This window comes from Ictidomys tridecemlineatus, chromosome 4 (genome assembly GCF_052094955.1).
Source record: "Ictidomys tridecemlineatus isolate mIctTri1 chromosome 4, mIctTri1.hap1, whole genome shotgun sequence".
NCBI lineage: Eukaryota > Metazoa > Chordata > Mammalia > Rodentia > Sciuridae > Ictidomys > Ictidomys tridecemlineatus.
This window is the reverse complement of record NC_135480.1, coordinates 148,727,495-148,743,087: the sequence shown is the minus strand read 5'-3', so window position 1 is coordinate 148,743,087 and position 15,593 is coordinate 148,727,495. Positions and strand designations below refer to the sequence as shown.

At 38.3% G+C, this 15,593-nt stretch overlaps 1 protein-coding gene across 1 annotated transcript in view; it reads left to right on the top strand.

Annotated features, from left to right (window-relative positions):
* The first annotated feature begins 10,561 nt into the window (after nt 1-10,561).
* The window catches only part of Plgrkt (plasminogen receptor with a C-terminal lysine), a 52,165-nt gene continuing 47,133 nt past the window's right edge, over nt 10,562-15,593 (top strand). The window contains exons 1-2 of the mRNA XM_005327957.5: nt 10,562-10,701; nt 13,736-13,822. Coding sequence (XP_005328014.2) covers nt 13,742-13,822 — 81 coding nt within the window. The 5' untranslated portion in view covers nt 10,562-10,701; nt 13,736-13,741. The remainder of the gene's footprint in view (nt 10,702-13,735; nt 13,823-15,593) is intronic.

The window sequence follows — 15,593 nt, the reverse complement described above, 5'->3', positions numbered from 1 at the left end:
ATAAAAAAGAATTAGAATGCAGGAAGAATAATACAACAGAGTGTGCAAGAGTGTGTCAATACATAGAGATGGTTTTTGAAAAATAAATTGTGAAGATAATCATGAAAAGATCTCCAGGAACAATATATTTTAGGAAAGAATAGGTGCAAAGACTATGTAAGAGCCAGGGGAGGAGCCAGGCAACTTTCAAGACTGGAAAGATCATTGTGTCCTGAGTATAGAGGAAAGAAAGGGAGGGTAGATTAGATCACATCTTGAATGGCCCTGAGGCCTAAGGATAGAGGCAGGATTCTAACTGCAATTAAAAGCCACTGGATAGTTTAAAACACAAGAATCACCTAGTGGACATTCTGAAGTTTGGAGTTTAGAGGGGCCTTATGTTCATGGAAGCTGAGAGGTCTTTAGGAGTGATTGCTGTAGACAAATTTCAAATGACAGTTTGGAAGTAGAATCATTAGGACCTGTTGATAGATATTAGTGATATACTCTTCCAGAGTAAGGTACCACAGCCAGATAACTTTTTTTTTTTTTTTTTTTGGTTTAAAAGGTCTATTTTTATTTTAATAAATGTTGACACATTTTTAAAACACTAGCAATTTACATTACCATCAGCAACATTTTGAATATACATATATGTGCTGCCTCCTTCCCTGTGACTTCAGCTTTTTTTCTCTGGATGTTCATGAGCCTTTTTAAAAAATTTTGAAACCAGGAAATTCTTACTAGGTTGTATCTCCCTGTTGATTCTTTTTTTTTCTTTTTTTTTATTGGTTGTTCAAAACCTTACAAAGTTCTTGACATATCATATTTCATACATTGACTTCAAGTGGGTTATGAATTCCCATTTTTATCCCAAATACAGATTGCAGAATCACATTGGTTACACATCCACATTTTTACATAATGCCCTATTAGTGACTGTTGTATTCTGCTACCTTTCCTATCCCCTACTATCCCCCCTCCCCTCCCCTCCCATCTTCTCTCTCTACCCCATCTACTGTAATTCATTTCTCTCCTCGTTTATTTTCCCATTCCCCTCACAACCTCTTATATGTAATTTTGAATAACAATGAGGGTCTCCCTCCATTCCATGCAATTCCCCTTTTCTCTCCCTTTCCCTCCCACCTCATGTCTCTGTTTAATGTTAATCTTTTCTTCCTGCTCTTCCTCCCTGCTCTATTCTTAGTTGCTCTCATTATATCAAAGAAGACATTTGGTATTTGTTTTTTAGGGATTGGCTAGCTTCACTAAGCATAATCTGCTCTAGTGCCATCCATTTCCCTGCGAATTCCATGATTTTGTCATTTTTTAGTGCTGTGTAATACTCCATGGTGTATAGATGCCACATTTTTTAATCCATTCATCCATTGAAGGACAGCCAGATAACTTATACCAGTCTTTCACCAAGATTATATAAGTACTCTGAAAAGTCTGAAAACAAAACCAAAAGTCTTCTGTTACATTGACAACTGGGAAATTAGCAATCAAGAGATAAACTTACAACCCTTTCTGAAAATAAGAGAGGAAGTTGGTGGCAGTTGCTGGGAGTGGTTCAGGGCCTTAGCCCTGCTCCTGGGACTTACTGTTAACCAGGCTGGGAAAATAACTGCTTCCATCAGAAGTTGAAGAAATTGGTGGGGAATGCCAGGTCAGGTATGAGAGCAGAGTTCTGAGTAATGGTTAGAACATTTCTTTGACAAAGTACACAGAGGGAAAGCCTCATTGGCTTAACAGTGCCATTGGCCTGGGCATTGGCATTAAGGCGGGTGCATATGAACTCAGGATGAATCATTCAGGGCAGGGAGGAGACTAGAAAGATAGATTTCATGATGACTGTGCATGGACAAACCAAATAAAAATGTGAATTAGAGTCTAGAGTTATAGACATCTCACAATCTCAAGGGAAGGCTCCTAACCCAGAAGTTTTTGTTGATTTTTGTGCTAGTAAGAACCGACAAAGCAAAGGCTGAGAGAATGGAGAAGTTGGGGGCAGCATTTTCAGAGTAAGACAGAATAACAAGAATCCAGGTGAGTGAGGGCAATACAGAAAAACGTCTACCCCATTAAGTCTAACCTTTTTTTAGGCAAGTCCCTGGGGAATGCAGAAAAGCAATTTCTCCCAACACAGTGTGGCCTAGCTTAGGTTTGGGTTGGAAAGGGTAGCCTTATTTTACTTCTGATCATAAAATTGGTCTCAAGTAAGATCATTTGGTATCCATTTCCCTATATTTAAGACTCCCAATAGATATGGCAATAACCAACCCTAATCTGCTTGGTTTTCGTAAAGGGGATAGTTAATGCCTGCTATAACTGAGAAAATTTTAACATGGTTAATTCCTCTTTTCCACATGTTTTTAGAGGGCAAGAGGAAGATGGTGAGTTGGCATGGGGAAGAACAAGCTCTAACATTGACATGTTTGGTCACAGGTTGGCTTGGAAGGACTTTGATGGACACTTCTAGACCAAGCTGTGCAGTACTTTCAATGATGATTACCATAGAAAGAGGAGAAAAAGAAAGAAGATGAGGTCTAGAATTGTTTTTTTGGTGTCTTTCTTGTGGAGAACTATTTAAAAAAGGAGAATATATAATGTAAGTAAGATAGGAAAAACTAAAACAAACTTTTCCCTACTCTCATATGCAACACAGCACAGAACACTTAAGATCTCCAAAGTGTGCATGGAGTTTTCCTTACACACCAAGCAATTCTCCAGCAGATATGGATTAAGTGTTCTAGAATTCAATTAAATTCTGACACTATGGGAAGTTATAGAAAAATCCCACAATGTACGGGGCCCAGCCCCACAGGAGGGTTCCTACTTCAGGAAGCCCTGAGTCCAGGCCCTTAGAACCTCTGACAGACCAGCTACGTATTGTGGTTTCCCATGACTTTCTCCTCAGGTTTGATTAATTTGCTAGAGTGGCTCTCAGAACTTAGGGAAACGGTATACTTACATTCACCAGTTTATATTGGTGGAAATTACAAATGATACAGATGAACAGCCAGATAAAGAGATGCACAGGGTGATGTATGGGGGAAGGGGCAGGGAGCTTCCAAGCCCTCTGAAAACTTCAGGTGTTCAGCAACTCAGAAGCCCCATGAACTCTCTAGATCTTTATGGAGAATAACGAGATTGATCACAGCACATCAGCAACGGTTAACTCAATCTTCAGCCTTCTCCCCCTTGTGGAGGATGGGGGTTGGGCTGAAAATTCCAAACTTGTGATCATGTCTTGGTCTCTGATGACCATCTCTTATTCAGGAGCTCTCAGTCACTTCTCTAGAACCAAAGACAGTCCTGTGACTCAGGAAATTCCAATGGCTTTAGGAGCTCTATGTCAGGAACTAGATTAAAGATAAGATATCAGAAGAAAAGATGCACCTACTACCACTGTCCCTCAAGAAATTACAAAGCTTTTAGATGTTGTGTGCCAGAAAATGGGGATGGAGACCAAGAGTGTCCACAATATCACACACAAAAAAATAAAGATCATTTTACTCATCAGCATTCAGGGAATGTTTTCTGTAAAAACAGAAGCATTCAGGGAGAAGAGTAGACTGAATTTCTCAAGGCTACAAGCGACTGATTTTCACAGACTGAGAACAGTGTCATGTGAGTTTTGTAAGTTTCAGAAGGAAGTTAACAGGGTCCTAGTCAAGTGGTATGGTGACATCACAGGTGAGAAAAAATATAGACACAAGCAGCTACTGTGAGTGAAAAAAATCTGGAAAGAGAAATATCTAAAGAAGATTTTAAGAGGTTATGCTGTACAGAACATTTGATCATTCTATAATGCTTCACCAGTAGTTTTCTTAGAATGCTATTGCATGCTTGGACTGAACTGTGTGAATTCTTGGTTTGATTCAGGTTATACTCTAAAATATAATCATCCCTGCTCAGAAAAGCTTTCCTTGACTTTCTTGCCCACTAACATGAGTGTCATTTCCAATACTGTTTTTCCATGCCAAACCTCAACAAACTATATCATTACTTTTTAAATTAATAAAACAAAATACAATAATCATAACAATAAAGATTAAAAGGAGCAGTGATACTAAAACAGGATTTTTTAAAATGTCAGATACTGTCTTAGTGATTTATATATGTTAGCTTATTAAAATATAATAACAATCCTATGAGGAAGTTACTATTATTGGCTCCATGTTAGTGATGTGGAAACTGAGACATACAACTTAAGAAATTATCTAAGCTTACACAGCTAGAACAATGGCACAACTAGGATTCAAACCCAGACATTATGTCTCCAGTGTCTGCTCTTAACACCTACAAAGGGTTGATTGGTGTCCTTATTCACTGCTAGTGGCATCATATATTTGTTTAACTCCTAAAAGTTAAACCCAGAGTTATCATATGCTACAGAAATTTTACTCCTACATATATACCCTAGCAAACTGAAATATGTTCACATAAACTTAGCAGTATTATTCATAATAGCAAAAAGTGGGAGCAATCTAAATATCTATCAATTTTTAATAGATAAAACAAAATGTGGCGTATTTACACACTGGAACATAAAATGAAGAACTGATACATGCTATAAACTTGGATGAACCTGGAAAACCAGATGTTAAATAAAGGAAACCAGACACAGAAGACCATTCAATTTTTATGAAATTTCCAGCATACACAAATCTATAAAACCAGAAATTAGATTAGGAGTTACCAGGGCCTAGGGAAAGGGAAGAATGGGATTGACTGCATCTCACTAAGTTGCTTAGGGCCTCACTAAGTTACTTAGCTAGCTTTGAACTTGTGATCCTCCTGCCTGAACTTCCCAAATTGCTGGGATTACAGGCCTGCAACCCACCCCATTTCCTCCCAGTCTTGAATTTTCTTTAGGGGCTGATGAAAACATTCTGGAATTAAGTAGTTGTGATGCTTGTACAATTTTTAAATATGTAGCCACTAATTACATACACTTTGGAGTGGTGAATTTTATGGTATGTAAATTCTTCTTCAATTTAAAAATCTTTAGGCAGGGAAAATACAGGACCTAAAGAGTTCTCTGCTGACATGTAACACATTGTTCTAAAGTGTCACTGTTGAGGAATGCAGGAAGTCCAAACAAGGCTCCTACAGAATTTCTGTGATGATTATCTGGTCCAGATTGTGCTCAGGCTACAGTCGTGCCCCAGAATTGGAGTGAAAAATTAAAATTTGGAATTTAGGGAACCCCATTCCAGAATGGTTTAAAAGAGCATTTACCCTCAGTCCCACACTTTGCAACTACTTGCAGTTCTTTACAAGCTGAGGTTCTTGACTAAACTGGTTCTCAGATTAATGGCATAAGTTTCATACTCCTGTGAAAACATCCAAAGCCCCTCCCCTCTTTTGTTTTTGGTACAGGGGATTGAATCCAGGGGCGCTTAACCTCTGCCCTTTTTAAAAATATTTTATTTAGAGATAGGGTTTTGCTGAGTTATTTAGGGCCTTGCTAAATTGCTGAGACTGGCTTTGGACTCCTGATCTTCCTGCCTCAACCTCCTGAGCTATTGGGATTACAGGCATGCATCACGGCTCCTGCACACCCTTTCTTTTAAGGAAACTGTTTTTTATTATCATATATATACTTCATAGAAAAAGCAATGCTTCAAATAGGTCAGGAGACTATGACAAGTAATGCAGTTTGTACGTGTCACTCTATGTACATGTGGGAGCAGAGCTCTCTCCATGATGGGGAAGCGGTTGCACTTGTCTGATGTCCCTTTGTAGACACATTCCTGAGCACACTTGGCGTGGCCCATGGCAATAGCTTTTCTTGCAGACAGTACATCTGCTCTCTTTACAATCTGCAGGAACCACTACTGGTGCAGTCACAGTTGGGGTCTATTTCAAATGGAAGTGAGTCAGTGCCCAATAGGAAGGATGAATAGGCAGAGGTGCTGCTGGAGGTGTGCTCTAAGTCCATTTTGAACTTTCAAACTCATTATTTTTTTTTAAGATTATTTTATTTTTTAAGACTTTTTAGAAGGATAGAGAACTATTGTACAATTTTACCATCCTGGTGTAAGGAGTTTCCATTGAGTGGAGAATTTTACATTAATTTTCTCTAAAGTATTATACTATTTAATCCAGTATTTCTAATCAAAATACAAAAAGCTATATATACATTAAGATGACTATTATGATGTTCTTCCCAATAGAAAAAAATCAGAAATGTTCAAAATGGAAGTTGTTGTACAACAGCTTCTGAAAATCATATAGTTGTTAAAATCAGTAGTATGAATGTTATGTACATGAAAATTCTCATGCTATAATGCAAGATGATAAAAAGCCCACATTTGTATGTGTGTAAAAATATAAAAATGTATATTCACAAATTCATATAACTGGATATAATCTACATACCAGTTAAAATTATATGTCACTTGGTATTGAAACATTTCCTTTAATCATTTTAGCTCACATTTCATAAAATGTGTCCTATAGCTATACCATGATTTTTCTCAATTCCCTAGGTATATTCTCATGGTCATCTTTTTCTCTTACATTTTGAAATTATGACCAATATCCTATATGTCATATATTTATAATTGTATTTATAATTTAAGGTATAGAGGGTTTACAATCAGGATTGGAATTTTATTTGTTGGCTCAACTAAAGACATATCAATGAAGACAATATTTAAAAAGCTGTGGAGTAGGTTAAGAGAACCATCAAGCTGAGGTCTCTAGAGAGTCTAGTAACAATGGGAAGCCTGTGCCATGTCTAGGCTGTAGCATAAGGTCAGAAGTATGTCCAGCGTCTAGTAAGCTGGAACAATGGAGGAGGGAACACTTGTCAGGAGCTGCAGTTGTGAAGGAACATAGCCACCACCAGAGAAAGAATGGAGAAAACATACCCTGATGCCCCTTCCTTCCTGTCTTTCATCTCCTGCAAAAGCCCCAAAGGGATACCAGCTGGGGAGAGCCCAGGTGATGCTTTCCTAAGAGGCCATCTTCTGCAATCCAGTGAGTACAAGGAAGGGAGGAGAATGTATATAAGGGAAGGCAGACTGAAGAGCCTGAGAGTCTATGGGCTTTACCATCCAGCATCATTCTTGTCCTTTGCTCAGATGAATAGGAAACTGATCCCCTACTCACAGGAATCATGAAGTGTGACTAGTGTTAAACACAACAAACTTCTATAAGGCTTCTTGAAGACTTCTCCTCACTTAGACTTTGAACTCAGGGTCCTGTGTTCTTCCTTGCAGAGTCAATTTTAGCAAGAATCCTGCAAAGACAGTTTAAAGAAAATTCCTTGGATGTGGATATATGATTACCTTCGATATCTGATCAAATTCCTCATTCCCCACTACCTCTCAGGCAATCTCTGATCATTCTTACCTGCTTTTATCAAGAATTTTTAGATCAGTTTAGTAAGAATTCCCTCTGTCCTTCATGTCTCCACTTAGTAATTTTTCATCCACTGACTGCTTCTACCACCCTTGCTTCCTAGCTATAAACCTCCACTTCTCCTTGCTATATTTAAAGTGGAACCCAGTTCTCCAACAGAGCTCCTTTTCCCTCCTATTTCAGTAGTTCCTGAATAAAAGAAATTTTTATTCCCTTAACTACTGTCTGGCTTTGATTTTCTTTCTTTTTTCTAATATTTTGCTTTCATTTGTAGTAGGACACAATACCTTTATTTTATTTATTCATTTATTTTTATGTGGTGCCGAGGATCGAATGCAGCGCCTCACATATGCTAGGTGAGCACTCTACTGCTGAGCCACAACCCCAGCCCCTGGCTCTGATTTTCTATAAGTCCCATCAGCTACCACATTGCCTTGAGTTGAGGTCAATTCAGGTGTACTCTCACTTAATTATTAAATTATATTTGTCTTCACCAGTACTCTTTATGCAAGGTAGCAGGAGAAAAGGGGCAGGGAAGGAATAGTGAATTAACACTTTATATGTGGAGCTACTATAATTCCTGCCTCTCCAGTTTCTTGCTGAGCTAAAGTTGATAATCATAGCTTCCTATTCATTCACTCATGTTCCCCCTGCCCTCTGCCAGCACCTTGGTAGATCAGGATTTTTTACCTGAAGTAGTGATATAACACTTCAATTTTTGCATAATCTGAAATTTAATTGGTCCCAACTTTATTGGCTTACTGCAGTTATCTAATGATCATTATTATTGTTCATGAGAGGACTAGGAGATACCCAGTGAATCTCTGGTTGTCACACATAGTTTTCCTTGCCCTTCTTGAATAGCTACAACTCAATTTCCTTTTAGTAATTGGGATCAATCTTCTCAATTTTGTCACTATGATGAACCAAAATTATCAGAGGGCACTTTCAGCTTCCAATTCCCTAGAATCATGTCTGGATTCTCTAATGGAAGCATTTCTTCCTTTTGAACTAGGACTTTCAAGCATGACAAACCCAAGATCAGAGGAATGGTGTACTGCATATTTTCTGGTTTTCCCTCTAGGCATTGCGCTTAGGAGCCTGACTACCATAGACTGCATCAACCTGACTTCCTCGTCTTCTGGCTGTCATGTGGATCTAGCCAATGGAAGACCTGACAGGATATGGGAGCATGGAAGGACAGAGAAGTGGGCCTTCTATCTTCACTCTGTTTCCACTTTGAAGTGAGGTCCCAGCAGCGGCTACAACTATAGAATCTCATCCTGCTCTGCCAAAGGTTGGCATTGACTCTCTATAAACAATTGGCTGCTATTGGGTAACCTCTCCTGTAGCTGCAGCTTCAAATCTCACCTGGTTTTGGTAATTTCCCCCTCTTTCTCTCCTTCAGACTTAGAATTAGTAGCAGTTCTCATTGTTCTGGCTACTACAATTTATTAAATCCTTTATGCCAGACAGTTTGTCTAACTATATTATCTGATTTGGTCCTAATAACCCAATAAATTAGATGTTTTTAATTGTATTATAGATAGAGGTGATAATGTGAGAGGGTGACAATGACAGCTGAAAATTGAATCTAGGTGTGTTCATGCCAGTATGTGCACTCAAACACTACTCCATGCTCTCAAATGTTACTTCCTACTTCGTGGAACAGTTTTAACATCGCTTAAAAAGTTAAACCTCCTCTTGGATTTGCTCCTGACAACACACTCTTGCTCCCACAACTGGAAGTGGGGATGTTGTTGCAATTTTTTCATTCAGCCATTGAACAAATAGTGTTTGAAAGCTAAATACTGAGGGCTGGACCTTTCTCAAGGCTAGAGACTAGTGAAATCCATTTGAAATCTATGCTACTACCCCAGGCCATTTGATAACAAAGGATAGCTCTTCAAATAGTCTCTCAAGGAGGCTGGGAGAGAAACTTGGTTTACTCAAGAGAAAAATTGCTGGTCTGAATGAAAAGTGGCATTTCTCAGAGGAGCAGAGGATAAATATGGCTTTATCCAAAAAAGAACCCATAATTCCGGTCAAGTTTGTTCCTTTTATGTATATATATTTTGCTACTTTAATGGTGGCAGCTTTTCAGCTGAGTAAACAAGCACTTATTTGAGATTTCCATTCTACTTCTTCTGCCTTAAAAACAACTGCTGACATTTTTAGATGAAATGTAACTGGCAAAATCAAGAAAGACTATTTAAGCTCACTAGATGTCAAATATCAGCTACAATTGCAATGGTGTCATACCCCTATTAAATTAGCTAGTTAGTAGAATATACACATATGTATACAAGTGTGTACATATGTGAATATATATACACATGCAGAAATGCCCTCTGCCTTACCAGGTAACAAAAGCTCCAAGAGGAAGGATTAAAACTCTTTCTATGTGATCAACTGTTTTGTTCGGAGACCCCAACTCATTAACTAAAACTGAGTGTTTAATAAACATCTGTTTGTTTGAAAACTTGCCAATGAAGTCATGGTGAAGCTGAAGTACATTTTCAAAGAACCTGTTTTATAATGTCTTTCCACTTTTCAAGTTATTTCAGAATTATCAGTACTTTTATCTTTTTAACAGTACTAGTTTCTAAACAGTAAACTATATAAATTGACTGAGTCCTTCTTTTAAAAAAATTAAATATTCTGATTATGGTTTATTTTTAATATATTTTTCTGTCCTTTATTTAGCATTGCAATGTACTTATTTATATCATGTTTTCTTTTCTTTTTTTTTTTTTTACACTGGGGATTGAACCCAGAGGAAATTGGCATGAATCTACATCCCCAGTTCTTTTTATTTATTTACTTGTTATTTTAAAAAATCTTTTATTGATTTTATTTTTTAAAAAAATACACGACAGCAATAGAATACATTACAATTACAAAAAAATTCGACATCATGTTTTAGTGCAACTTACGAGTATCAGGCCAGAGAAAATTGCTTTGTAAATATAAAAATGTAAACAAAATACAAATTCCATTACCAAAAAAACCCAAAAACAACAATAAAAAAACAAACAAACAACAACAACAACAACAACAAAACGACTGCTGAGTTGTTATGTTTTTGAATTTGCCTCTTCCACACACCTGTTCCACTTTCATTCTCCCCTCGACCGGAAGAATACTCAGGCTTCTGTTACGATTGCGGGCCCTTTAAGAAAGCCAAGGGCCGCACTGATTGGCTGGGGCTCCTAACAACTGTCATGGCCAGCCAATCCCGAGGCTCTGTGGGCAGGGCCTCGTCCCCGCCGCGGTACAAGGGGGCCCTAGCTTGCAGGCCTCTGCAGCCATCACCTGATCACCGCGCCCCTTTACTCATAGCCGGTGAGTGAGCGCCCACCGCGGGCGTGTGGGGAGGGAGGGTCGGCACCGCAGCGTTGGCCGGCGCAGCTCCCGGGCCCGGGCTGGAGAGGCGGCTCTCCCACTGCCCCTGGTGCTGATAGCTATTGCCAACCTCATTTCAGAAAAGCTGGTTCTGTTTGCATTGACCTGAGGTCTCTTTGTATTGTTAGAATGGAGTTGGGAAAAGTCGCTGAGGAAATCAGCATGCCACTTGAGCGGAATGTCTCAATTACAGAAATTGCGTCCAAAATCGAGAGTGGAGATTATTACAGAAAGCCTCCTGTCACCGGGTTGAAATTTGCAGAGGGGAATGGCCTAGTTTGGATCGCAGACGTTTATTGAAAATCATTGTGATTATGCGACCAGTCATAAATTCAAGCAATTTTTTTTTTAAATCAGGAAATAAGTGCAGAAATTTGGATGTTAGAAGTCATGGAATTCATATCCTCTCTCTGAAAATCAAATTCAGGTTTCCAAGGATGGCCACAGAAAGACTGCCTGGATTGTGCAATTCTCCTCTGGGCAAATAAATCTTCCCTCAGTAATCTATAGGACAGCCAAGATAGGGCTGGAGCATTACAGACTCTCCCAAGGTCTCACAAGTAATGAAGGCAGAAGAGATCCCAAGTCAATTTTCTCAGCCTTCTGAGACTCACCTGTGTCATACATTGTAAAAGTAGTAACACATTTGTAATCCATGATAAAGTGTTGGATTTTTGACAGATTTATCTCATAAAAAATCAATGAAATAAAAGTTATTTCTATTGCTTATTTTCTGATAATTTTTTTTTTGTGTGAGTGGGAGACAGAAAGTTGAGAATATTCTGAACATCTTAAGGAACACTCCCAGACTTTGGAAAATGGATTGTTTACCAGTAAGAAAAGGGAGGAGGTTTGAAAAACTCCATTGAGGGCAAAGTTTACAAGGTGTGGCACACAAATTTTCAGGTGTAGTCTCTTGAAAGAGAGATTTTTTTTCTGCCCAGCCTCCACCTTTAATCCTTGTATCTGGGAGTGTCACATAATCTGTCTGAACTATAAGCCCAGTCCCAAGGAAGCAAGGCCCAGAAAGAAGTAAATCTAAATCCTAACTTTATAGAATGTTTCTCTTCTCTAGATGATTGACATGAGGACTGTCCCACTTCAGGGGAGATCCCACCCCCTTACAAACAGAAGCACTCTAAGGGACACAGAATGGTGACATACAGACTGTGTGCATAAAAACTAGAGGACAAATGTTTTCTTTATGTTTGCAGCAGATGTAAAAATTCAATAATTCTGTACATATGCAGAAGAAAAAATAATAAGGAACGGCAATGACTTGAGCCAAAGTTCTTGTACTTTGCTTTATGCAAACACTGTGTTCTGCATCATTTGGTTTATGCAAACCCTGTGGGAAGAAGTCCATGGAGACTGTCAAGATGGATAACATATTGCTGGAGCATTTTAGGCAAGTTCTAGGTCTGCTGTCTGGTCAGTACATGGGGTGCTAAAACTTTTAGAAAGAAGAGAATTGCTAGTTCTTCTACCTTCATTAGGTGGCCTCTATCTTTGGCCACAGGTGTTGGAGTGGAACAGAGGGAGAGAACCTTATGATTACCCAGGTCTGTTCTGGGTCCTGTCTTTTCTCTTTTGCCCAGTTTTAATGCTGATTCTGGCTCATTGGCCCCAATAATTCTAGGCTGTGTCCTTAGCCAGAACACAGGGAAGCCATTGAAGTCTGGTTTGTGGCTCCCACTCACCTGGAGCACCATTGGCAGGGGTAAACCATTCTACCTGACATTAAATACCCCCTTCAACATCTCCTAAATTAGCCAGAACCCAAGATTTTCTGATATGGAAGGATAGGAAAATAGGAGCTGTCTGGGCTTCTTAGAGAATACTTGTGACTCCTGGATATGAAGCATTAAGTCTGGCCACCCTCACATGAACTCCACCACACTATTCATCAGCCTACTAGAGGGGAGCAGTATCAGCAACATTGTTGAGGAAGGTAGAGAAGTTGTGACTTTCCCTGGGTTTTCCATCTTTTAAAAGTAAAATCAAGAACTAAGTGTATTCTCTATCTACCCAATTGGATAGAGAAAAAAATTTGGAATTCTGACCCACCCAGAATTGACAGTACTTCTCAGGGAAGATTATAAAGTAGAGGATAGAGATAATCTCTGATTTACATGATGGTTTGACTTAGGATTTTTGACTTTATTATGGTGCAAATGCAACATGTATTCAATAGAAAATATACTTCAAAATTTGAATTTCAGTCTTTTCCTGGGCTACAATATACAACAACCACTCCGTTTTTACTTTCAGTAAAGTATTTAATAAATTACATGAAGTATCCAGCACTTTGTAAAATAGGCTTTGTGTTAGATGGCTTTGTCCAACTGTAGGCTAATGTAGGTGTTTTGTATATGTTTCAGGTAGTCTAGGCTGAGCTATGATGTTGGATGGGTTAGGGATATTAAATGCATTTTTGACAATGATATTTTCAATTTATAATGAGTTTAAATAAGTGGCATGTTGAAGAGGGACACGAGTCATGGCAGGATTAATGTACTGACCTTGAGACACCTAAATCTTCTTAAAACACAAATTCAGTGAGCACAGAAAAATCTGTTCACAAGATACTCAAAGCATGTTCTGATTCAGCTCTTCAGAAATGCAAGTTTTATTGTCCACCTGTATAGTGGGTAAGAGGATGAGTGCTATCCAACCTGCTCTCAAGATTTATAGCAGAAAGAAAAACTAGGAAATATGGAGCCATATACTTTATAGAGTAGAGAGAGATTTTGGAAATGATCTGATCCAATCAGCTATACTTAGGTGAGTAAATGATGGCCAAGATGGTTAAGCTGGATGGCTAATAAGGAGTAAGGACTAGAATTTACACTGTGTTCTAAGTCAGAAGTTTTTCTTTTTTCACTTTGTCATAAGATCATGGTAGCCCAAAGCAGAGCATGCAAGGATGTACATGTATATTATTTTAATTGTCTTTATATGTTTTACACTTTAGATCAAGATGGGGTTTATATTTTCAAAATCTATGAATGAAAACATGAAAAATCAACAAGAGTTCATGCTTACCCATGCCCGACTTCAGGTATGTTTTGAAACAATTAAGCTATTATGTTGTTACAATGGTTAAGTTCTACCACTTTTACTTCAGCTGTTCTTTTTGACCTTCCCCTTCCAAAAAATAAAATAAAAAAACCTAAAATGCTCTTGGGGCCTCTTCCTCAAAGACAAGATGAAATGGATTGCTAATAATCTGGTGAATGTCCTTGTTTAAGTCTCCAATCCAGACACTTGTGTCAAAATTGCCATTCTGTAGAAAGAGATAACTACTTAAGAGTATGATAGGTGGAATAATGCCCTCCCCAATATATATGTGTCCTAATTCCCAGGAACTGTGACTATGTCAAGAATGTTACCTTGCACAGCAAAAGAGATTTTATAATGTGGTCATGTAAGGAGTTTGAGATGGGAATATTATCCTGGATTATTCAAGATAGGTCCATTGTAATCATAAGAGTAAAGAAGGAAGAGAGAGAGAGGGGAGCGATTTTAAGGTACTGTACTGTTCTACTTCTGGCTTTGAAGATGGAATCAGTTGGGATTGAGAGCTAAGGCATACAGGTAACCTCTAGAATGTGGAAAAGACAAACAAATTCTGCACTGTAGTTTCCAGAGGGACCAAGTCCTGTCAGGCCATTTTGTACTTTAAACCTCACAACTATAAAGTAATAGGTTTGTGTTGTTTTAAATCATTACATTCTTATAATTTGTTACAGTAGCAATAGGGAACTAATACAGATAATGATAACTTTACATTAGATTATACAATGAGCAGATAAAAAAGATCTAAGCATAGTAGAGGGTTGTCCAGTTGCCTAATAAAAGTTGTCAAAAAGTACATTGAAATGTAGGAATTCAAAATCAAGGGTTAAAGGTTTGACCCAAATTATTTTCTTAAGATTTTAGTTAAAGATTTCTAGGTCTTGGTTATCCTTTGTAGTGCTGGGAGTTGAAGGTTCTACTATTAGACAGTAGAGCTAGTGATTAAATGAGGACCCAAGCCAGACTGCCTGGATTTGAATCCTAGTTGCACCCATGACTAACTGTATATCTGTATAAGTACAGATCAGTCTCCTGATCTGTACTCTAGAGGTAATAACATCCCCCTCAGAGAGATGTTTTAAGGAATAAAGTCAATATATATTATATAGAACCACATCTCCAGTAGTTAGAAAAGTGCCTGTAGGCATTAGGGTATATTAGGTATTGCTGTTGTTATTGCTACTAAAGACTGATAAGAGTGTCCTGTGCAAGATAAAGATTTCTTTTGGGGGAATGGAACAATTGAAAGAATGGGAAATTGAATTATTATAACAGAGAAAAGTGACCTACAAGAGACCAAATATTAGATATTTTAATCAGTCAAGTATGTCAGATACTTAGAACATCCTGGTCAAAGATCTTTGGAAACTATAGTTCCCATGATGGTCAGGGTCTGTGAAAGGTTGGGGAATTTTAGCCTAATGGAAAACTCATTATTTAGTCTGTTACAGAAGCCCAGAGACACCTAGAGCAGAGATGGAGGACTTCATTACTTATATCATAGAAAGCAGCATAATCATGATGTTGGTGTTATTTCCCCATGCCCTGCAAGACTCATGGAGGTGACAAAGATGGGCAAGGACTAATTGGGTGCTATACAGTGGATTTGTGTCACATTTGAGGAATGTTTAGCTTCTGAAATCTACTGCATTTATAATAAGCCATGAGCAAGGAAGGGGTGAGGGCAAGAAGAGAGGAAATTTCTTTTATCTCATTCCTCAAATGGCTCACTGAAGCACAAGCAAGAAATGCCC